At 40.5% G+C, this 24,966-nt stretch overlaps 1 protein-coding gene across 1 annotated transcript in view; it reads left to right on the forward strand.

Annotated features, from left to right (window-relative positions):
- Positions 1–24,966, forward strand: part of LOC124260807 (MICOS complex subunit Mic10-like) — a 41,626-nt gene that overhangs the window by 5,616 nt on the left and 11,044 nt on the right. Inside the window, exon 2 of the mRNA XM_046695125.1 lies at positions 9,587–9,634. Coding sequence (XP_046551081.1) covers positions 9,587–9,634 — 48 coding nt within the window. The remainder of the gene's footprint in view (positions 1–9,586; positions 9,635–24,966) is intronic.

The following is a 24,966-nucleotide window of genomic DNA, read 5'->3' on the forward strand; positions in this document are numbered from 1 at the left end:
GTCACCAACAGCCTGTGTGTTTGCCTGTGCTGTATCATCAGGTTCACAAGAATCCCCTCCTTCATCTTCCACTTTCTTGGTCAATGTATCTATAACCTTCAGAGGCGACGAGGCTGGTCTGGTACCAAGAATGGCGTCCAGTTCTTCAAAAAACTTACAAAGTTTCCTTCCCTTTCCACTTTTCTTCAGGTTTGATTTACACTCTCTGTATGTCCTCTTTAAGGTATGGATTCTCACTTTACATTGGTCAGATGTCCTGTTGAATCCTTTTGCACCCATTTCCGTTCGCGACAGTATTGTACAATCAAACATTGTTGCTTTGGGGGTTTTCCAGTAATTCCTCTATACTGTTATCTTCCCATATTGCCAATAGGCATTTTGTTTCCTCGTCATTCCAAGCGGAACCGGCGTCTTTTGGCACCATAAGTTTCTTTCCGGTTCGCCATTTTCGTGTGTCTGTTTTTAATGGAAGCTAGACATCAACTGACAGATATGTGACCAATAAGGTAAAGTTTAGGCGGAAACTACCAAAATAGCCATTATGAAATCGAAGTGGAAAAATACTCCCCTGAGTAAATTTGCTATGCGTTTATACGACCAGATTTGCTTAGGGTAGCAAAAAATAAGCATTTACTCACTGGTAGTAAAACATTTGCACCTGGTCTAGGCCAGGAGTATTTTTGCTTGGGGTAGTAAAATTTGCATATGTGTAATTGCGTTTATACGACCAAATATACTCATGTAAGCAAATTTACAAATATACAAAAAAAACACATGTGCAAATGTCGCCTTATAAACAGGCCTTTAGATGCATTTGATTTTGCTGTATAAGAAACAAGCATACACAATAACAAATGGTTTGCGATGCACAATACCACGCAATCAATTGAACTATATACGGTTGTGGGTTGTGGAATATGTCCTTGTCCCCAGTTTAGCTGTATTTTGACTTTGTTTAGGGTACTTATCTGTATTCAGAAACGTACCTGAGGTACATCTCTGTAGTACCTGTGCCAACAAGGACCCCTTAAGCCTTAATGATCCTTGGGTATGTGTTGGCTATCTCTTTTATCAAATTTACCCAATTACCATAAGTAAACCGACCATATGTGACACCTTGCGGTACTATTGTTGCATTATTATTTGTTTTGCAATTTATTTTTCATATATAATAAGACCGCCTACTAAATATTTGGTGATGTAGCAATTGGAGATGTTGGAAGTGTAAACTCTCAAAATGGTACAGGAATGAGTATGTTTGAGTTTTTGATGTAGTCAACAAAGATTCTCCTATATCTCTCCTTGCAGATCTTCAGTATTGTTGATGTTGTGAAAATAGTGTTTTAAACTCTTCTTTTGATGTGGAGCCAAATGTTTTCCTTCTTGTTAAAAAATGGAGACTGCAGGCCACATGAATTTGACTGTTGAGGTTTATGATCTCTCACAGACTGTCCATGGTGAATGGGAGCACTGTCATTGTTCCCTTCCAACTCTGCTTGATACATTTGTGCATTTATCCTCCCTTCCAGGAATGCCAATGTTCCCGACACCCTCAAACAATAAGCAAGCACAATGCACAACACTCAGATGTGTTCCAGGGGTTGACTGAGCCATCCAGGGTGCCAGTCTTCTCCCTATAGCCACTCATAGATATGGTTGTCTCAGATTCATTGCTAACCAATGTTTTATCTCAAAATCCAATCCATTTGCAGTGTCTATTGGCACCTTGAAGCTCCTTTTTTTCTGTTTACCTCTCAAATTCTGATGTGTTTGTGAACAGTCAGTCTGATATCCTTTCCAGTGTAATTCATTCTGAACGGATCTCCTGGAAACAGTTGATAAAAGTTATAGTGGTGAATATTACGTGCTCACTGTGAGCACATTACTGATTCTTAAAACATAAGTTTTTGTTTACAAAGGCAGATCATTTGCAAGCAATAATGTCTAAAAATGCATACCAGAAAGCAAATAAACAAACTTCATACGTTTCTAGAACAAATACATGGTTCATTTCTTACTATTTTCAAATGAAAGTGGCAGGAAACCAATCTGCACAGGATCCTGCCTCTGGCATCTAGACCTTTAAACACTATAAGATCCATGATGCACGAAACAGTAAATAGAATGTAAGCTCAATAACCTTACATATTCAGATTTGTTAATGTTTCAAAACACTTCTTCCTCGTTAGGATTTGCCATTCAAATGCCAGCCTAGGATAATGTCTCAGGACAGAATATATCTTTTCTGAACCATCATGGAATGCGGGAGAAATAGACTGCAAGCAGATGACAACAAAGCACATTGCACTCGCAGGATTTCTCATGCAAGATCACTCTACAGCTCGCACAAAATTTTACAAAAAATTAGCGTTATGCCTTGTTAATTCTTTAAGTTTAACTGATCCAGATTGAACAGTCTCAAGCTGTGAAAACATGTGAATTATGAATAGTTTTTTAATGTAACCAGTTAGTGTTATTTATGAACATACATGTTTAGCAAGAATGTTTGCATACATTTATGTTCACATTCTGTTTAATTATTTGTTTTTATCCACATCTTGGGATTGCAGTTGGTTCTAGATGGACTGATTTCTTGCTTTTGTAGTTGTACTATCGATCTAATGGTTGCACCCAGCTTCCCATAATGATAGTTGTAGAATGACCAAGAAATAATCTTAATCAGTTGGAATTTTCAAAATAAGTGTGAACCCTCCATCTGCACCGTTTATTGGTAACACTAATGAGTCTGTGTATTATCATCGGGTAGCCCTGCTTGAGACTGGTTGCAGCTAAGACAGACAGCTCATCTATATCAAGTCTTATGGAGCCTGGTGGGTTAGTCAACCATTCTACCACCATGGCCACAAGATAATGAAAGTCTGACAACTGGTAGTCAGGATCACATACTTTGCAAACCTCTCTGGCAATTGTGTATTCGCAGCAATTTGAGCAGTGCCAATTTACACTTGTGAGAGTGGTACACAAGGTACGTTATCTAGACAACCAGTTGTCAGACTTCCTTATTTTTTCTTATCCTGACTCATGATCTTTTGCTTAGCTCCCTTTATCTTGCGAATGGTAGTGGAACACTTGAATCCCTTGAAGTTCCCGAAGCGGACATAAAAATACACTCACCCACGAGTTACCTCCCTTTTCCACGTAAACAGTCATCTGACCAGCCTTATTTGTCACTCTCTCCCTTTTCGCCCAAGTGGATGGTATGGCGAGCACTGGAGTCCTGTATACGGCATTATATCATTAAATGTCCTATTCTTCAAAATTACGCTGTGTATGGATTTGGCAATAATTACTATGTATTATATGTAAAACTTTTGTAAAAAATATTTGTGTTTGTGTCATAATTTCATCGTTATGTAACTTTGTTTACATTTCATGAAATCTTGCAGTGTTTGCAGGCACAGGTAACTGTGGCTGATCCTCACCCCCAATGCCTTTCGTGCATAAAACCATGTTCTCCAGCTTGCACTGTACTTATTGTGTTCATTTATCAAATCTACAATTTAATCAATATTTGTCTTATATCTATAGATGTGTCATGGATCGGGTGAGGAAGTCATCTCAAGCCACGGCTGATAAAACAGGAGATCAGCCTGCAAACCGAATGTTGCTTGCTACTGCTGAAATTCATAATACTGGTGCTATGTTGAGTATGTTGCAGGGGCAGTCTGCTGGTACAGGGGCCAAGAAGAGATCGGCTACAACGCACTTGTCTCCGACTCAAGATAAGAAAAAGACGTCGTCGTCTTCTATGTTGTAGAAGAAAGCATCTGTTACCAGATCAGAGGGTAAATCTACGCGGCCTAGTAAGTCAACGCATCAGAAATCCTTCAACGAAGAGATACTATCTCCGCATGAAGTAGACGTTTTTTGATGATCCTCCGTTACTTCTACCCGATGTACCTACGAGATCAGCGACTCAATCGACTTCCACGACTACTAGATCGTCTCCTGCAACGGTCACAGCAGGCCATCTGTTTGATGAACTACCACTAACTTCTCAAAGGAGTGAAGTCGAGGCACACAACTCATCAGCGTTCGTGAACGCTTCTTCTACACCACAGCAGCTTTAATCAACGCAGAACTTGATTCGGGTGAAATTATGAGACAATTCACCAACCAGATGATGGCCATGATGGAACTTAGGTTCGAGGAAGAAATGAAGGCTCGGCGAAGCCTCTTTATCTACTGGCATCGTGCGCAAACCTACAGACCTGCGCGAACCTACTCCTCAGAGAACTACATCTCAAGACTACGTTGGTGAACGTACACCTTTGCGAAGGTCTCCACAGTCGGACGACTCTGTCATCTTGGAGATGCCTACTCATCATTCTACATCTGCGAACCCTCAACATTTGAGAACATCCAAGGATCCATCTCCTACACCTAGCCGCTCTAGATCGAGATCTCATATCTCTCACAGAGGTTCGCGAAGTCACTCATCATGAGACAGAGGTTCGGGAAGAGAAGGCTCACAGCACAGACGTTCGCGAAGAGATACATCTAGCGACAGACGTTTGCGAAGAGAAAGCTCACATCACAGAGGTTCGCGAAAGGATACATCTAGCAACAGACGTTCGCACATCACAGAGGTTCGCGAAGAGATGAATCTACAGATAGAGGTTCCCGAAGAGATGAATCTACAGATAGAGGTTCGCGAAGAGAGGACTCTCAAGATAGACATTCGCAAAGGGAGGAATCTTCAGTTCGCGAAAGGATGATGGAGGTTCAAGAAGGGATACAGGTTCGCAGAAGTATGATTCGCGGAGGCATAGCTCTACCGATCAGGAGATAACTGATGAATAACCAGACTTCGTCTTCCCGGACTCAGAGGTTATAGATTGGATAGCCAATGGTTTGAACTTGGAGTCTCCTTCTAAGGATATAGATGAAGTCTACACTTATAAGATGCGTAATGACGACTTTGACTGGGTGACTATTCCTCCGATTGAACCTATATTCAAGGTACCTTCTAACCTACGCACAGCTTTGAGAAAGCTACAGACATCTACAAGGTTCGAGAACTCTCAGATCTACAGGCAGATAACAGCAACGCAGACATCTACAGGGTTCGCGAACCCTAGGGTTAACAAACCCATACATCAACAGGCAGGATGTTGACGTCGACTCTATTACCATACAGCTGAATAAAATGAAGCAATGATGAAAACGGATGGTTTTGTCAGAGTTTAAAACTCAACAAAAAGATCTATAACATGTGCGATCTCTACAGTTTACAGCCTGCACAACTCTACAACCTGCACAAACCTTATACCTGTATAGGTTCAGTTTCGGACGACAACCTACTTGATGAAAGGAATCATCATCTATACGGATGCTGAGGTCTTATACCGGGTAGCAGATGGCCTGCGGATATTGTCGTTCACTCACTCACTCCAACCCAACAGAGACATACTGCCTATACGCTGATCACTTCGACTCCAATATGATATCAACTATGAATCCGATATCTTAAGTACTGGAGAACCTCAAGGCGACCTTTGTAAAGGGCTTAAGGTTAACAAGTATCCTTGAACGGACGTACAGATGATATTATTAACACTCGTCACTCAGCATGGGGATTAGGATTTTATATCCTATCAACTAGATTCAGCTTCGGTATTTCTTCAAGATCCATACAGACATGTCTCGATAGCCTCCTTCGTCATGCTGGCTTATATTATCCACAATGGGAATACGTGATTTATATCACTGAACAAGATTTTACACTTGGAGCAACCCTTATTCAAGAGGTTTATATGAGCGGTGTAGATTTACGCACGCTTTTACTCAACCAACTAATTGCATCAGATTTTATGGAGGCCAACTTGCTACATCACCGGTGACGTCATGCTTGAAGCTGATTGGTCAACGCCTCCCACTGACAGAGCAGGCTACAGCATGTTTTCTGATTTGTAAACAAACCCGTGTTACGGGGGAATACTTCATCGGCAGCCTTGGAAACAGTATACAACTACGGCCTGTTATCATCATGGGAATCTAATAGATGTCTAGTCTTGACAGCAGGATAGACGATGTTTATTTTGGGAGTTGTCACTGATAAAAGTCGGTATGAGTACCTGTCCCCTGCGATGCTACACTGGATCCAGCCTTACTATAAATAGACAGCGCTTCAATGTCAACACAGATCGCCTGCGTATATAAGGGGAAGAATGATGTATCATCACTGCAATCAGAGGTTACCACTTCCAATGGAACGTCTTACCGTTTGGAATATCGTCGGCTCTATGATTATTCATACGAATAACCAAGCCTATCGGCACCTATCTGCAGCATCGTGGTCTATGCAGTGCCTGTTATCTGGACGACGGCATACAGGTTCTTCAAAGTGCCAATCAACTCAGACAGCAGCTGAACTTCACAATTCACAACTGGGATGGTTAGTGAACCTGATGAAGTTGGAGTTAGAATCAAGCAAGATCTTCAATTGCTGGGAATAAGAATTATCACAACACAGAATCGAATTGTGGTCCCAGAAGATCATTGGGTCAAGATACAAGCCATGATTCCACGAGCAGTCATCTCTCCGTTAACACTATGAACATGGCAATGTCAACTCGGTCTACTACCCTCGGTGCAGGACTTGACTCGCACAGGAAGATTACAACTAAGGCGGCTGCAAAGGTTCCTGACAAAACATCTGGACAGCATCGACCTTATCTTGCTGCCAGACAATCTTAAGAGGTACCTACTTTGGTGGACCCACAGGTCTGCGGAGGGACCTATTTACAAGAGCCGGCCTTCGACACATATCTCTACGTAGACGCATCGATACAAGGTTGGGGTGCACATCTCAACAATCAAGTTGCATCAAGGAAGTGGTCCAAACAGAGCAACATTTTCACATCAATCTGCTGGAGATGAAAGCTGTGATCAACGCCTTACAACTATGGTCCAGCTCACTGATCAACAGAATGCTGATGGTCCACACTGACCACTCTACAGTGGCATTCTCTATAAATCGGCAAGGATCTACAAGATCACCAAGCCTACTACAGCTCACATTCCAGTTGTTTGACATCATGGAGGAGGCAAACATCTGGATAAAGGCGTGTCACATACCCGGAGCCAAGAACGTGCTTGCAGATGCTCTCTCCTGACTACTGCACCCGTCACCTACAGAATGGATACTCCATCCAGAAGCATTTCGGCTCATCATAAGGGAAATAGGATCCCCATGCATAGACCTTGCCACGAGGTTCAACAAACAACTACAGACATTTGTCTCACCCGTTCCAGATCCTCAACCCCTGAGCATCAGATGCACTGAACATATCATGGGAAGGACTAAATGCTTATGCGTTTCCACCACTGATATTACTACCAAAAGTACTGTTGAAGATCAAACAGACACAGGTGCTACAACTGACCTTGGTCGCGCCATACTGGCCAGCGAGAGTATGGTTCTTAGACCTAATACTAGAAGATCTCGGAAGTCCAACAATCAAGTTACCAGATTGGTCAAACCTACTCATACATCCGCACACCAAGCAAGTCCACAGGAACCCAACACTGTTCCAGCTACACGTGTGGACCGTATCAAAACATGTTTGAAGAAAAGAGGATACTCCGCCAAAGCAGGAACGTTAACGTTACGCAGATCTACTCGTAACATGTATGATGACAGGTGGCTGAAGTTTGAGACTTATGCAAGGCGGAAAGACTTCATTACAATGAAAGCTACTCATCCTCCAGTGGCGGAATACCCGTGTCTTCTTAGACAGACCAGACATCTGAAAGGTTCGACATTATCTACATACCTCGCCGCCATCAGTACAGTGATAACCATGAAGATAGGCATCAAGTTGACGAGAGTACCAGAATTACTTGCTCTGCTGAGATCTTTTAAACTGGAGGACCAGCAAAAGAAGTTCAGAGCTCCAGCCTGGGATCTGAATGTAATTCTACTTCATCTTACAAGTGATGCCTACGAACCTCTAGACCAGACTACACTCGAGCTGCTGACACAGAAGACTCTGTTCCTGCTTGCGCTAGCCACTGCAGCTCGAATATCAGAGATACATGCACTGGACATTGGTTGAACCAGATTCGACACGGGGCAACATGCTGCAGTTCATCTAGGACTTAGATGGGACTTCATTGCCAAGAACCAACTACCTGGTCAGGCAGATAGACAGTTCTACGTACCAGTGCTATCTACAATCCTCGGACCAGAGGATATAGAGGACCTATCCTTGTGTCCCGGTCAGAGCCCTGAAGATATATCTTCAAAGACTAAGACAAGGAGACGAAAATTCAAGTGCCTGTTCATCCCATTATCCACAGAGACATCAGCAGAAGTCTCAAGAACGACATCGTTCTTGATGAGAGCCGTCATATTGAGAGCCTATAAAGCAGCAGGACTAGAACCTCCAAGAGCTTCCAACCCACACGAAGTCAGAGCATTGGCGTCAACACTAGCTCTGCATGGAAATTGCTCTATATCAGCAATTATGGAGGGCTGCTTTTAGGAGTCGGACACAGTGTTTGCCAACCACTACCTCTGAGACACTGAAGATGTCTCAGGCATTCACCAATTTGGGCCTCTCATTGTAGCACAGCTACTAACGGCTCCACAAAGGCGCGCTGAGTTGGAAAATCTCACCCTTTATCACGTTTACTTGTTGATAAATTTTACTAAAGAAAAGTATTAGTTTGAAAGTCCATGCGCACAGTATAGGACAGACTAGCATGAGTGATTAAAGATCCTGTACGGGTAAAGATCTTACTTGTACATGAAGGGGTCACAACTCATTTATGAGAAAGATCTTAGCATAATCTATGGGTTGTTATAAGATATCTAGTAATAAGAAGATACTAGTTTATCTGAAGCCACATGAATCAAGATGATTCAACTTGTCTGAGATGGAAGTAAGACAAGAAGTGGTCCCCCCCGAGTTATAACGGAAGTTGGAAGAATAGGATCTCGGAAATGCCGCTACGCTGTTCCCATGGGGGGGATACAGCTAAGGACAGCTGATGAATCCAGGAAGTGGCCTGACCCACCACCAATCCCGTCGGATTCTATAAGCAAAAGATCATGAGTCAGGATAAGCAAAAATATGTAATTTGTCAAGTAAAATTGATATTTTTATACTTATCCTGACTCATGAGGTCAAGCCCTCCCGACCTCCCCGCTGGAGACACTTCGGATTGCACAGCAAATCCAGGTGCTTGGGCAGAAAAATCAGGAGAGAGTTACAAATAAGGCTGGTCACATGACTGGTTACGCGGGAAAAGGGAGGTAACTCATTGGTGAGTGTATTTTTATGTCCGCTTCGGGAACTTCAAGGGATTCAAGTGTTCCACTACCATTCGCAAGGAAAAGGGAGATATGCAAAAGATCATGAGTCAGGATAAGTATAAAAATATCAATTTTACTTGAAAAATTACATTTTTATGAGGACAATTTTTGTATGTCAATGTGGACAGCAATTATTTTAGAGGTGGTTTTGGCTGATATTTTAACCTTATGAGCTACAGTGCCTTGGCAGTATTTTTAGGTTTTGCAATCAGTTGATCCAGTATGTTTTATTCTTTTTTTCAGCAAGTGGTCTTGGCCTTGGAATTGTGTTTTCAGTTGTGTTCTTTCGGCGTAAGTATATGCTCTCAAAATAGTTTTGATTACTATTTTTATATGTAATAAGTGTAAACAGATGACTTATCTGATAAGAGTTTGCAACTTGTCCAAGTTATTTGTTGTAACTGATTATTGTTAAAGAACTTAGTGTTTATTGTCCTAACTTATACTGATACTGATCTCTCCCTTACCCAAGATATAGTGGAAACCTGCTGTATTATGTTCCCTAAAAACAGCAAAAGATCTCACCTGAACTGTGAAAACACACACACACACACACACACACACACACACCCACCCACCCACCCACCCACCGACCCCTTGCGGTGATAAATGGAAGAAGTTTGAACGATATTGCAAAGTACCATCTCCAACTACAGCTTCAGCTCAGGTTGTCGCCGACTGCCTTGAGCATCTGCATTCTTTCGAATCTCAACTGGTAAACTCTTACCACTTATTTGGCTTCTCTCAACACAGTGATATCCACCTCTACTGGCATCAAGATTTCCACAGTGTTTGAACTTCAGTCTCTTCTGTGCTCCTACTAGTTGGCTGATCAGACCAAGAAATTCCGGCCTCCAGCTTTGGATTTATCGATCGTGCTTCAACATCTCATCTCAGATGACTAAGAGCCATTAGCTGAGAAGAGATGGGTGCTCTTTTCCGGATCAGAACTCTAAAACCATTCAATATTTCTTCACCAAACTTGGCACATACATGGATCTGGTGGTGTACTGGTGCCTTTTGGTAGTTTTGGAATTCTGAATAAAATACTTTTGGCATTTCCATGGCAACAAGTTTGACATAGACTGAAATTGGTGATAGTGCTCCTTTCTGGATGACTTTGTCTTCTTGTTGCTTTGGTCTTACGTTTGACCTCCTTCAGCATGATGTCATAAAAGGCATCCCCAAAAAGTCTGCCCTTATCCTCTGACAAAGCTGTGTCATGCTTGAGAATGAGGTGTTTAGCCTTCTTGACATCCTTAGAAAGTTTAGCCAGAATGTTTAGCCTTCTGTTGTAATTCATGGAGACATTGGCCTGACCGAAAAGACAGGTAGTTTTCTCTACCAATTCCAACAGCTCAAAAATATCTAAATCGGCGGGGGATTCACCTCTGCAGATCTTATCAAGGTTATACCACAGGTAACATGGAGGCCCTATGGAATTCAGAATCCGCTTTTGAAAAAATTGAACGGATTGGTCAACCTTTTTCTCAAACCACTTTCCGTTTGCCTCAAAGATGTCGTCTAGATATGGATCCAGAGAAGGTGTCTGTAGACATTCCTCTGAAGGGACAGGAAGATCCTCTAGAATATTTTCCTCCAGTTTGGAATCCTGGCAGAAGACAGAAATTTCTCTGAGTCTGTCGTGAGAGATGATGCGGGAGACACCATTCTGATGGGTCTTTAGCGTCAGCTAACGAGAAGGGGAGTAATCATCGAAAGTCTCTATTGTTCCTGTCTTATTGACTACCGGTTTAGTCGGAACGACCCCTTTATCCCCACATTGATTCGTAGCAGACTCAACGTATGGTTCGTCTGAGCTTACATCGCTCGAGGGGGAAGATTCTGATTCTGAATCTGACTCAAAGTCAGAAGCAGAAGCCACCCATGCGTAAATTCGAGCACGTTTGTGCTGTTTTGAGTGGCTATCCAACCCCAAGTCTCGCTTGTTGCCCGACCCTGGTGGTTGGGGTTGATGGGACTTGCCCAAACCATCCACGTGGTTTTTCGACATATCATCAGCTGCAGATTTATGCGCCTCTTCGGGCACATTTTTCTGCTTAGATATACCATCTGGGTCCTGTATGGACCCTTTGATGGATGAGTTGTTATTCATACCAATCTATGCAAATGAAAACGATGAAAACTTACGGAACGGCCGGCTCACGTGTCTATTTACATTGAGGCCATGATGAAGAAGGGTTTATGGGTAGTTTGCCTCGCGAGATCTCGCTTAGCGAGACTTCGCTAACTTTAAATATGGCCTACTTCCGGATATCATGATGAAGATACCAATATCACATCTACTATGTTTATGTCTTTCAGTGGCATTTAGAAGTTGTACATTGATGTCCAAGATATTTTTATGGATTAAACTTCTTTTTTAATTTCTCTCATAACGTTTCGAGACCATTCCAGGTCCCTTCATCAGGTGAACTGGCAGTTAGGACTATGACGTCGTCACTATGACGTCATAACTGAGTTATGACGTCACAATGCAAGTGACATCACAGTACACTAGGGAGAGTACTGTATAAGTGAGTTTGAAGAGTTAATTACATAATGATGAAATTCATGCTAATACACAACAACTGCTAATAACACAAAAGTTCCTTGATAGCAGGCTTTCCAAAAGAATAGTAGACTTCGTTTTTCTTGTATCTAAAGTTCATCAAAAAAGTTAATCAAGAGGTCCCATGCACTTGGCAGGTATACACCTTGATCACGATTAATTGCTGGTTTATGTCTCCTTATCTCGACAGCTTCCTGTAGTTTTCTCCGGCGCCAGTCATTGTTATTTTTCGAAATCACCCTAATATCGTTCCACATGATTACATGACTTGGGTTATTTGCCTTGTGCTCGATATAGCTGACTTATCATTTTTTTCATACTGATGACTTGTGTTCAGCAACCGGGTGTTAATGGGCCTGAGAGTCTCACCAATATATTGATCACCACAGCTGCATGGTATTTGGTATACACATCCTCTAGGGTTGGGGCTTCCATTACTAGATCCTCTTCCATTTGCCGGAGGGTGTCTTAATTGCTGTACCGCTAGAAAGTTACATCAAAGCCGCTTTGCTCTTGATTAGTCGGGCTATCTGATGGCTGACTGGTCCCACGTAGGGTATTGTGATCCTGATCGGGGATGGTTCAGGCTTGGTAGCTTGCGGTTCTGATGGTTCAAAGCGTTTTGGTGATAGTCCTGGAGACAAGGCGGGCTGGGTAGCCATTGAGGACAGTAAAGGTTCTCTTGAGGTAATCAATTTCACTGTTTAAATTATCTGGGTGACAGATCGACTTGGCTCTTCTAGTGAGAGTAGCAATAATTGCTTGCTTGTTTGATCTGTGGGTGGTGACAGGAGTTGTAATTGATATACTGATCCGTGTGAGTTGGCTTCCTGTACACAGAAGTGGCGAGACCTTTGTCTGTAGATTGGAGGGCAACTTCTAGGAAAGGAAGTTGCCGGTTCTGCTCAGTCTCCATTGTAAACTTTATCCTCGGATGCTGGTTGTTGAGGTGCTGCAGTAGCTGTGCTGGGTCATCTTCCTTGTCTATGGTAGTGAACGTATCATCTACTTTGCGATACCAGCACAAAGGTTGAAAGGGTGCTGTGGAGAGAGCAGATTCTTCAAAGGAAGTCATATATATTTCAGTGATAAACGGTGACAATGGTGAGCCCATAGGCAGGCCATGTATCTGTCTATATATCTTGTCATTAAATGTGAAATAAGAGAAATCAAAACAAGTTGTAGCGAGTTCTTTGATTCGAGTCTGGAGCTTGTTCCGGAGAATTTCCAGGGCTTCTTGCAAAGGGATGTTAGTGAATAGGTCAACTACATCATAGCTGACCATGATACCGGAAAGTTGATCTTCTTTCAACTTGCTTATAAAGGCCGATGAATCGCTGATGAATGCCTTCCCATCTTTACCTAAGGGTGCCAGGATGCGTGAGAGGTGCTGCGCAGTGCTGTAAAAGACAGATCCTCGTGAACAGACAAGTACCCTGGCTTTTGGTGGGTTCTTGTGTATTTTTATGGTTGCTCTCCCATATGGAGCTTGAGAGTTGATGGGATTGAGCTTATTAAAGACAATATCGTTTATCTCTCTGTTTTCGTGAAGATCCTTGAGGGTCTTCTTATGCTCCACGCTCAAGTTTTGCAGTGGGGTCTTTTTGTGATGAACAGCTCATAAACAACAGCCTTTCTGATACTTCAACCTATCTCATCATCATGCAAAGACCCCACTGCAAAACAGCGTGAGCATAAGAAGACCCTCAAGGATCTTCACGCAAAACAGAGAGATAAACGATATTGTCTTTAATAAGCTCAATCCCATCAACTCTCAAGCTCCATATGGGAGAGCAACCATAAAAATACACAAGAACCCACCAAAAGCCAGGGTACTTGTCTGTTCACGAGGATCTGTCTTTACAGCACTGCGCAGCACCTCTCTCGCATCCTGGCACCCTTAGGTAAAGATGGGAAGGCATTCATCAGCGATTCATCGGCCTTTATAAGCAAGTTGAAAGAAGATCAACTTTCGGTATCATGGTCAGCTATGATGTAGTTGACCTATTCACTAACATCCCTTTGCAAGAAGCCCTGGAAATTCTCTCGAACAAGCTCCAGACTCGAATCAAAGAACTTGATACCAGTCTCCACGATAAATAGCATCATTAACCTCGCTACAACTTGTTTTGATTTCTCTTATTTCACATTTAATGACAAGATATATAGACAGATACATGGCTCCTGCCTATGGGCTCACCATTGTCACCGCTATCACTGAAATATATATGACTTCCTTTGAAGAATCTGCTCTCTCCACAGCACCTTTCAACCTTTGTGCTGGTATCGCGAAAGTAGATGATAATGCGTTCACTACCATAGACAAGGAAGATGACCCAGCACAGCTACTGCAGCACCTCAACAACCAGCATCCGAGGATAAAGTTTACAATGGAGACTGAGCAGAACCGCAACTTCCTTTCCTAGATGTTGCCCTCCAATCTACAGACAAAGGTCGCCACTTCTGTGTACAGGAAGCCAACTCACACGGATCAGTATATCAATTACAACTCCTGTCACCACCAACAGATCAAACAAGCAATTATTGCTACTCTCACTAGAAGAGCCAAGTCGATCTGTCACCCAGATAATTTAAACAGTGAAATTGATTACCTCAAGAGAACCTTTACTGTCCTCAATGGCTACCCAGCCCGCCTTGTCTCCAGGACTATCACCAAACGCTTGAACCATCAGAACCGCTACCAAGCCTGAACCATCCCCATCAGGATCACAATACCCTACGCGGGGACCAGTCAGCCATCAGATAGCCCGACTAATCAAGAGCAAAGCGGGCTTTGATGTAACTTCTAGCGGTACAGCAATTAAGACACTCCTCGGGCAAATGGAAGAGGATCTAGTAATGGAAGCCCCAACCCTAGAGGATGTGTATACCAAATACCATGCAGCTGTGGTGATCAATATATTGGTGAGACTCTCAGGCCCATTAACACCGGGTTGCTGAACACAAGTCATCAGTATGCAAACAAAATGATAAGTCAGCTATATCGAGCACAAGGCAAATAACCCAAGTCATGTAATCATGTGGAACGATATTAGGGTGATTCGAGAAATAACAATGACTGGCGCCGGAGAAAACTACAGGAAGCTGTCGAGATAAGGAGACATAAACCAGCAATTAATCGTGATCAAGGTGTATACCTGCCAAGAGCATGGGACCTCTTGATTAACTTTTGATGAACTTTAGATACAAGAAAAAACGAGTCTACTATTCTTTTTGGAAAGCCTGCTATCAAGGAACTTTTGTGTTATTAGCAGTTGTTGTGTATTAGCATGAATTTCATCATTATGTAATTAACTCTTCAAACTCACTTATACAGTACTCTCCCTAGTGTACTGTGATGTCACTTGCATTGTGACGCCATAACTCAGTTATGACGTTCCTTTGAAGAATCTGCTCTCTCCACAGCACCCACTTTCAACCTTTGTGCTGGTATCGCAAAGTAGATGATACGTTCACTACCATAGACAAGGAAGATGACCCAGCACAGCTACTGCAGCACCTCAACAACCAGCATCCGAGGATAAAGTTTACAATGGAGACTGAGCAGAACCGGGCAACTTCCTTCCTAGATGTTGCCCTCCAATCTACAGACAAAGGTCTCGTCTACTTCTGTGTACAGGAAGCCAACTCACACGGATCAGTATATCAATTACAACTCCTGTCACCACCCAACAGATCAAACAAGCAATTATTGCTACTCTCACTAGAAGAGCCAAGTCGATCTGTCACCCAGATAATTTAAACAGTGAAATTGATTACCTCAAGAGAACCTTTACTGTCCTCAATGGCTACCCAGCCCGTCTTGTCTCCAGGACTATCACCAAAAGCGCTTTGAACCATCAGAACCCGGCACTCAAGCCTGAACCATCCCGATCAGGATCACAATACCCTCACGTGGGACCAGTCAGCCATCAGATAGCCCGACTAATCAAGAGCAAAGCGGGCTTTGATGTAACTTTCTCTAGCGGTACAGCAATTAAGACACTCCTCGGGCAAATGGAAGAGGATCTAGTAATGGAAGCCCCAACCCTAGAGGATGTGTATACCAAATACCATGCAGCTGTGGTGATCAATATATTGGTGAGACTCTCAGGCCCATTAACACCGGGTTGCTGAACACAAGTCATCAGTATGCAAACAAAATGATAAGTCAGCTATATCGAGACACAAGGCAAATAACCCAAAGTCATGTAATCATGTGGAGCGATATTAGGGTGATTTGAGAAATAACAATGACTGGCGTCGGAGAAAACTACAGGAAGCTGTCGAGATAAGGAGACATAAACCAGCAATTAATCGTGATCAAGGTGTATACCTGCCTCTTGATTAACTTTTGATGAACTTTAGATACAAGAAAAAACGAGTCTACTATTCTTTTTGGAAAGCCTGCTATCAAGGAACTTTTGTGTTATTAGCAGTTGTTGTGTATTAGCATGAATTTCATCATTATGTAATTAACTCTTCAAACTCACTTATACAGTACTCTCCCTAGTGTACTGTGATGTCACTTGCATTGTGACGTCATAACTCAGTTATGACGTCATAGTGACGACGTCATAGTCCTAACTGCCAGTTCACCTGATGAAGGGACCTGGAATGGTCTCGAAACGTTGTGAGAGAAATTAAAAAAGAAGTTTAATACTATGTTTATGACATGAAATTGGTGGTTGTGCTCTTTTCCGGAGCTGAACTCTAAAACCATTCACTATTTCTTCACCAAACTTGACACAAAGATTGGTCTGGTGGTGTACTGGTTCCTTTTTGGTAGTTTTGGAATTCTGAATAAAATATTTTTGGCATTTCCTTGGCAACAAGTTTGACTAAAACAGAAATTTGAGGTAGTGCACTTTTCTGGAGCAGAACTCTAAAACCGTTCAATGTTTCTTCACCAAACTTGGCACATACATAGATCTGGTGGTGTACTGATGCCTTTTGGTAGTTTTGGATTTCTGAATAAAATAGTTTTGGCATTTCCATGGCAACAAGTTTGACATAGACTGAAATTGGTGATAGTGCTCCTTTCAGGAGCAGAACTTTAAAAGCCTTTCAATACTCTCCTTCAACTTTTCTATATACACACCTAAATATTTGACATAATCATAACTCGTAGACATAATCATGAAGAGTATTTTGCCATTGAGGGGGATATTGATGACTTTGTCTTCTTGTTTAAATGAACAAGGGAATTGTCTTTGTGTACAAATTACAAATAAAAAATCGCTGCTTGCCACAAACCATATTTGTATTGCAAATGCTCTAAGTCAGAGTTTACAGGAAGGACACCAAATTGTTACAGGAATGATATCAAAATATAACTCTGACGACTAAACTAAAATAATGAACATTGGTTTGTACAAAACTTCAAAATATCAATTTCTCTCAAGTTTAAGTCAAACCAAAATCTTGCTTAGTACTTACATGGCATAAAAAAGAGACATTTCTTAAAATCTTACAGTACAGATAGAAAGATGTCACTGAGTTAATATAATGTTAATGAGTACAGTAACAACATTGATGTGATACTTGAACTGCTAAAGATTTCTATTTAAATGGAAAATCATACAGGGTTTATCTGGAAGATGAAAATATAGTTATTAACATATGTTTGCTCAGAGCAAACATATGTTAATAACTATATTTTCTGAACCAATATTAATCTATAGAGAATCTCACCCAAGTGTCTTCTGATATCAATTATATCAACACGAGTTGATAAAGTTACAAATATCCGAGGCTTGCCGAGGATATTTTTACTTTTATCAACGAGTGTTGATATATTTGATATCAGAAGACACGAGGGTGAGGTTCTATTTATCATCCAAAATCACTCTTCATTAATTTTCAATGAAAAATGTACATCTCTGAACATGGTACTGCCATTAGACTTGCAGTGCAGCGATGTCATAGCATTATGACGTCATCAAGTACATGACGTCATAGCATTGTCAGGGCATTGTACAAAATCTACTGTCAAAACGATATCTCCTAGGAGATATCGTTTGATCTCACACAAGCGATATCTCCTGTGGAACACAGTTTTGGATGATAAAATAGAATACCCTTATCAATTATAATGTTCACACAGCTCATAGTTAAGTTTACAGAGTCCTTCCAGTAACATTATTGATGTGACACTTGCATTGATATGGTTTTCTTATAAAATGAAAAATCATTTTATCAATAAAGTATTTCCTTTCAAAATACCTAACTAACAGGTTACCGTATTAAAAATATCACTGTCAGTAGAATACATTCACAAACACTTTATTTTGAACATTTTTGTCTGTCCTTTAACAACAGAGCTCCTTCCCGTAACGAATTTCATGTGAAATTTCTGAAACAAATTAACATGATGTTGTTAATATATAGAGTTGGGAATTGGTTAAAATCTCATAATTGATGATTGGTTCATAACAACCGATCAATCATCGAAAATATTTGGTTAGTGTCATTTATCAAATTGTCATGGTTATGTTTGTAATGCACCAAAAATAATGATAAACATATGCAGTTCATTCATTTTTTTGGGCAAATTTCACATCTTTAAAGGATGACTAGTATGTTAGGAACGTAAATTTCTGGAGTCTTCAAGATAAATATAATCACGACTTGGAAAGAGGTTGTAGTGCTTATGAAACGTAACATTCAAAAACAACCTTGTGATAAATATTGTTAATGCAAACAAGTGTTCCAAAATTGTTTGTTTGTGTTCGATTATTACAAAACGTGATCGATTGCTTGGTCGTTTTGTCATTGCGACCAATCTTTGATTATTTCAATTAATTGGACCATCACTATTAACATAACACAGCATAAATACCAATGTTAAAATATTTAATATCACTGGGACATGCACAAAGCACAAATTCATGGTAATCAAGCAACAAATGTGACGTGCATTAAGATATTATGAGTCCAGTAACAATATTCCAATGGTCTTTCCAGTCACAATATTTCTGTTATAGAACTGAATGTTATGGGAAATACAAATATTACATTTGAAATGAAAATTATAATAATGGAAGCTCCCTAATACTGTTTGACGCTCAGTTCAATTTACGTGCATGTGACAGATTACATGTTATTTAAACATTTTCTTCGTTAACCATTCCGCAGAAGCCTTACATGACAAACTTGAAGGATGTGAGAAATAATTTGCTCCAAGTTACTCACCTTTTATGCCAAATTTCTTCAAAAAGAACAGGGTTGCACTGCTCATGGCACCCACACTTGTAAAGTGAAAGTAGCTACTACGTATGGCAGCAGATGCCAGATAATGGGTAGTTCTGTTACATTTTTATCCCACCGGCATGTAATGCTGTGGGATATAGTCGTCGCCTCGTCCGTCTGTCCGTCCGTCCGTAATCATTTTGTTTCCGGAGCATAACTCAAAGACCGTTCAATATTTTTTTAACCAAAATTGGTAGATATGTCAAACATAACCTAAGGTGGTGCCTTTTGCTATTTACAGAATATTGTCATTTTTATTTTTCTCGGTTTCCGTGGAAACGTTTTGGACTTAGTCTTAAAGAAGGGTGGGCTTGGTTTCCGGAGCATAACTCAAGAACCATTCAATATTTTTCAACAAGACTTTGTAGATATATCAAACACAACCTTAAGTGGTGCCTTTTGCTACTTACAGATTTTTAGCATTTTTACTTTTCCCAGTTTCCAGGGAAAAGATTCGGACTTAGTTGCAAAAGTGAGGGGTGGGCTTCGTTTCCGGAGCATAACTCAAGAACCGTTCAGTATTTTTCAACAAAACTTCGTAGATGTATGAAACAGAACCTTAAGTGGTGCATTTTGCTATTTGCAGATTTTGGACATTTTTCTTTTTCTTGGTTTCCATGGAAACATTTTGGACTTAGTCTCAAAAAGTAAGGATTGCTTTCGTTTCCGGAGCACAACTCAAAAACCGTATAATATTTTTCAACAAAACTTGGTAGATATATCAAACACATCCTAAAGTTGTGCCTTTTGCTATTTGCAGATTTTTGGCATTTTTATTTTTCCCGGTTTCCTTGGAAACAATTCGGACTTAGTCCCAAAAGTGAGGGGTGGGCTTCGTTTCCGGAGCACAACTCAAAAACTTCTCTATATCTTTCAGCAAAACTTGGCAGATATGTGAGGCAGATCCCAAAGTGGTGCCTTTTGCTATTTGCAGATATTTGTGATTTATTATTTTCTCGGTTTCCATGGAAATGATTCAGACTTAGTCTCAAAAAGGAAGGGATGGGTTTCATTTCCGGAGCACAACTGGAAAACTTCTTAATATCTTTCAGCAAAACTTGGCAGATATGTGAGGCAGATGCCAAAGTGGTGCCTTTTGCTATTTGCAGATTTTTGTCATTTATTTTTTTCATGATTTCCATGGAAACGATATGCACTCAGTCTAAAATCAAGCTGGACTTTAAGTAACTGTCAGATGATTTGTTCTTTCAAAGATGTGGAGGCCGGGGGGATATGTTTTCATAGACGATTCTGTCAAAATCGCTTGGTGTCGTTAGGCCCTATTTGTATAATGACTGATCCAAATTGATGCCATATCTGTGTTTTTTTACCTCGATATTTAATCATGTCATGTAAAAATCTGCTTGTATTCTCAAAACAGTGTCGGACCATAAGTTTTCACATGCAATACAGCAATTAATACTCCCTTGTTGTAACCCGTGTTAGGTGGTATAAACCTACACATGTTATTTGTCATCATTCACTTGATGGTCAGTTAACAGGTATAATTAGTGGTAACACACTTAGATTACCCGACAAAGGTTCCCATTTGGCATTTCTTGTGTCTGGAGTAAATATTCAACATTATAAACATCGATCAAAGGATTAACCGATAACACGCTGATTGATTAATTACTTTTATCTTACACAGCGGAATTGTCAAAAGGTAGTGTTTATGTATGTAGATTTACTAATCTATACTGAATACACTCTGTCGTGTAGTGTTTGCGTAAAAACAACGTCCTGCTTTCAAAGGATTAACCGGCAATACATTGATTGATTGCCCATTATTGGCTAACTAAATTACTGTTTCTAAAGAAAGGCGGACATTATGCAATTAGTTCCCAGGTGTGCTATCTTGGGTGACCAATGAGACTATACACCAATACCTGAAAAGATTTATCACTTTTTCGTATATTAAACTGTTAAAAGACACATCATTTGGAACAGTTTTGTGGATATTGATGGATACATTCCTCGAACAAGGTAATGGCCTGATATTGTTCCTATAACTTAAATCTGTTTTAATTTTAATATTTGCATTTTGTTTTTATTCATTTGTCGTAGCATTCAACAGAATCATTGTTTTCGCCCGTGAAGTGTAATGAGACAGACACCATACACTAGGGTGTGTGTGCGAATTATGATTCACACTGGCAAACTATAAAATGTCTAGATATTACAGTTCTGTTATAAATTCACTATAAGTATCAGCAGATCGTCTGCTTTTTATTTAGTTTCAAAATGCATACAAGTATGATAATAAACTAATTAGGATTATAAGACCAAATATAAAGGCGCACATTGACTAGTATCTACATACTGGTGAGTGGACATTAACCATGTGAATGTAGCAAGAAATTTATCGCGCAGTATTATGACTTCGACCCCCACCTCGCTTCCGTGGAAGAAATCGTTATGTTATAAATTGTGTCATGCAAAATCCTTTTGGTTATGACTCCAATACATATTTAACTACGAGTAGAAAGTAGTTTTGATTTTCTAACTTGATGAAAACAAACTATAATCTCATTAATTCTAACAGACTTTACGATTTTCAAAAATGGCGGCGCCCTGTCGGGAACATCCGCCAGTCTGAGGATAAATGCTATGTAGGCCACTTTTAATCGCTCGGTATTAATTAACCACAAGTTTTTAAAGAATAAATTTGGTGTTCCGCATAAGACTAACCACAAATCTTTCATATGTAATGGTTAAAAGCGTAACAAAAAACAAAGTTTATTGGTTCTTTAAGAAGCAATTAAAAAGGGAATTGTCAGGGCAAATATAGCTGCAAATTTTGAGAATGCCTCATCTGCCAGACTTCAGGGAATCGGCAACCCACTGTGGCAAAAGTACAATATGTGAGATAGGATAAGTTTTAAAAATTTGAAAATATTAACTATAAATTCTATATTTATAATACTTATCCTATCTCACTCGATTGACACCCTCCCCTCCCCTCCCCAACCATCCCCACTTCTCAGATTTCTACTATTATGTTGCTCCAAGGCGAGAATGACAAGAAGTCACATGGTCAACCGGAGGTTGTGCTGCATGCTTTTAGCAAGGCACTGAACCGTCCAAGAACGGGAGCTGTGGGGAGCATTCAAGCGAGGGACTCAGGGAGACTAGAAACTTTGTTCAATTTTGCTTAGCAGTGGAAACTTCGTGGTTGACCTAACAGAGAGAGAGTGCAATATGTGAGAAAGGATAACTATTATAAATATACGATTTATAGTTAAACTTTTCAAATAAATATACAATTTCAGGCTAAAATTTGGAATTTTCTTTTAAGCAACCCAATGTTAATTGGGAAGCATTCATATTTTGTCAGAATGTAAAGTATATTTGCCATTTTTTAAACATGTAGTTTGCTGATACTTAGTTGAAGACGTGTATGTATGCACATGGTATTACCATATATGACCGTCTATAAGACGACCCCATGGATAAGACGACCCCCAAACTTGACCCTTAAAATCAGTGTCAAAATGGTATGTTTCATGCATAAGTCGATCCCCCGCGATGGGGTCCTAATCGTGGCAAACACAGACAACTGGCAGTTACCAATAATTATAACTTTGGTCCACATTATTCAAAGAATTCACTGTCATATATATTGTGTCTACTCACGGATCGAAACGAAGTGTAGTTGACAGAAAATGCATAATATAGATTCTCTAAATATCATATTTATTGTAGCAACAAACTGGCTTGCTTATTTTACCCCATTCAACAACCACGAACCGATAATCAAGCACCTCCGACTTTTTTATATACTGTTGACAGTAAGTAGAGCATGTTCTATAAAAAGGTGTCGCCACTATTGATATATTTCGTGTCATTAGTGACATAAAGAGTTGTAACAGTATAACAGGTGCATCTGGCTGAGATTTGCATTAGTCATTGAATGTCAGATGACCATAGATTGATCACAATCACAGTGCCCAGCTGCCCATCATATCATTTACCATGTCGGGTCAAACTCATTTATATCACATGAATCAGTCTCTTGTCTCAGGATAATCCTGGAATCAAGGAAGCATTCTCTTAATCAAACGTCAAATTAGGACTCTGTTTTTTCGGTCATTGAAACAGGCATGATACATGTCAAATGTAAAAAAACATTTAGTGAAGTTGTTTCACTGTAAATTTGAATTTTAACCATGACCATTTTCATGTGCACCTCATGAAAAATCTTTGGCATGTTTGCATGAAAGTCATAACATGTTGTGAATGGAAAATCAATTTCTGAATTCATATATACTACTCAAAAGAATCCAATGAACAGTGAAAATTTTGGGTCAGAAGCTTTTAGTTATTGTGCTGAAAATTTACAGAGATTGGGTGCAAAATAATGATTACATTAGATCGACAACTGGTAATGGTTTAAAGGTCATGTTTTGATGGATAAACCAATAGAATTTTGAAGGGTTTGAAGTTGGAAATTTTCCCACATTTTTTAGTTGCAAGTATAGCTTCCATTGGTCTCATTCTCCCGAATACACCCAAACCTGCCATTGTACGTGATGGTGCAAATCTCCCTGAACATAAGTTTTCCTTATAAACCACGTTTGGAACACAGATCAATCCCATGTTGAAAACCATTCCTCAGCGTCGCCGTCTAATCATTGCTGACAGGGGGATAGCTATTGGGTGGATCCAGGAGGCAACGAGAAGACTATGAGTTCGTTTCCAAACTACTGGAGAAGTCCATGAACAACGCCACCCTAGTCGTCCACGAATATCAAATCGTTGACAGATTCATCGTCATCCCAGCGTTACGTCAAAGAACTGTCACCGCCCTTAGAAGTCTCCTCTGAAAAGCAGACAACATGAGTGTCTCAGATCAGACCATTGCGTGAGAGCAATTTAAGGTCACTGACGAGTCTAGATTTTGTTTGCAGTACAGTGATGGCTGTATTCATGTGTACAGACGTCCGGGTGAAAAGTTTTCTGACGTAAACGTTAGGGAATGAAACAGGTTTGGTGGGGGGGCTTCAGCAATGGTCACCGCACACCTCTGTATCACATCCAATGGAATCTGACTGCCACAAGGTATTGGGATGAGATTTTGAAACCCTTTGTTATTCCAGACCTAAACACCATTGTCAAGCAGCCATTTTTGCAGGACGATAACGCACGACCACACCATGGGAGAGTGGTCATTCACTTTCTGCGATAAAACAATGTCAACACCATGCAGGGTCTCAAAAAATGATTATTGTGATTGTATGAGCCACCACTGGTACCACACCAATTACTAGTGTTGCCACCTCTTGCATGTATAATCACTGTCCTGAAACAGGAGGATCTCTAGCTTGAACTAGGTGTACAAGATAGTCCCAAAGATGTCCCAGGATAGTCCCAAAGATGTTTGTTATGGTTCATGCAATGCATCATACCTGGGTGATATGCTTCATTAACACTTCTCCATGCACGAAAAAAGCAGTCAGTAACATTGTCCTCAACCTCCAGTTTTCCAGGTCCTGCAAAACACATGCCTGTGCTTATCATGAGTTTGATCAGACAACATTAGCTCAGACCAGCATCCAACAGTGTGGTAGTTCCAGTCTTTGGTCTTCCTCTGGTTTCCAGATCTTGGACAATCTGTTACTTCACCTGTGGTCATGTGCTTACTCACAAGTCGACCAATAACTATGTAGTTCATGTTGTGACATTACATCCCTGCATTGTGTATGTCAAAAACTCGCCATTGTGTGTTTTCTGATAGTCAACTACTCCACTGCTTCAACGTTTTTTGCTTTCAATGTGGCTTCACACAGTGGTGCCTTCA

Source organism: Haliotis rubra, unplaced genomic scaffold (genome assembly GCF_003918875.1).
Source record: "Haliotis rubra isolate DU_JTF1 unplaced genomic scaffold, ASM391887v1 Scf777, whole genome shotgun sequence".
NCBI lineage: Eukaryota > Metazoa > Mollusca > Gastropoda > Lepetellida > Haliotidae > Haliotis > Haliotis rubra.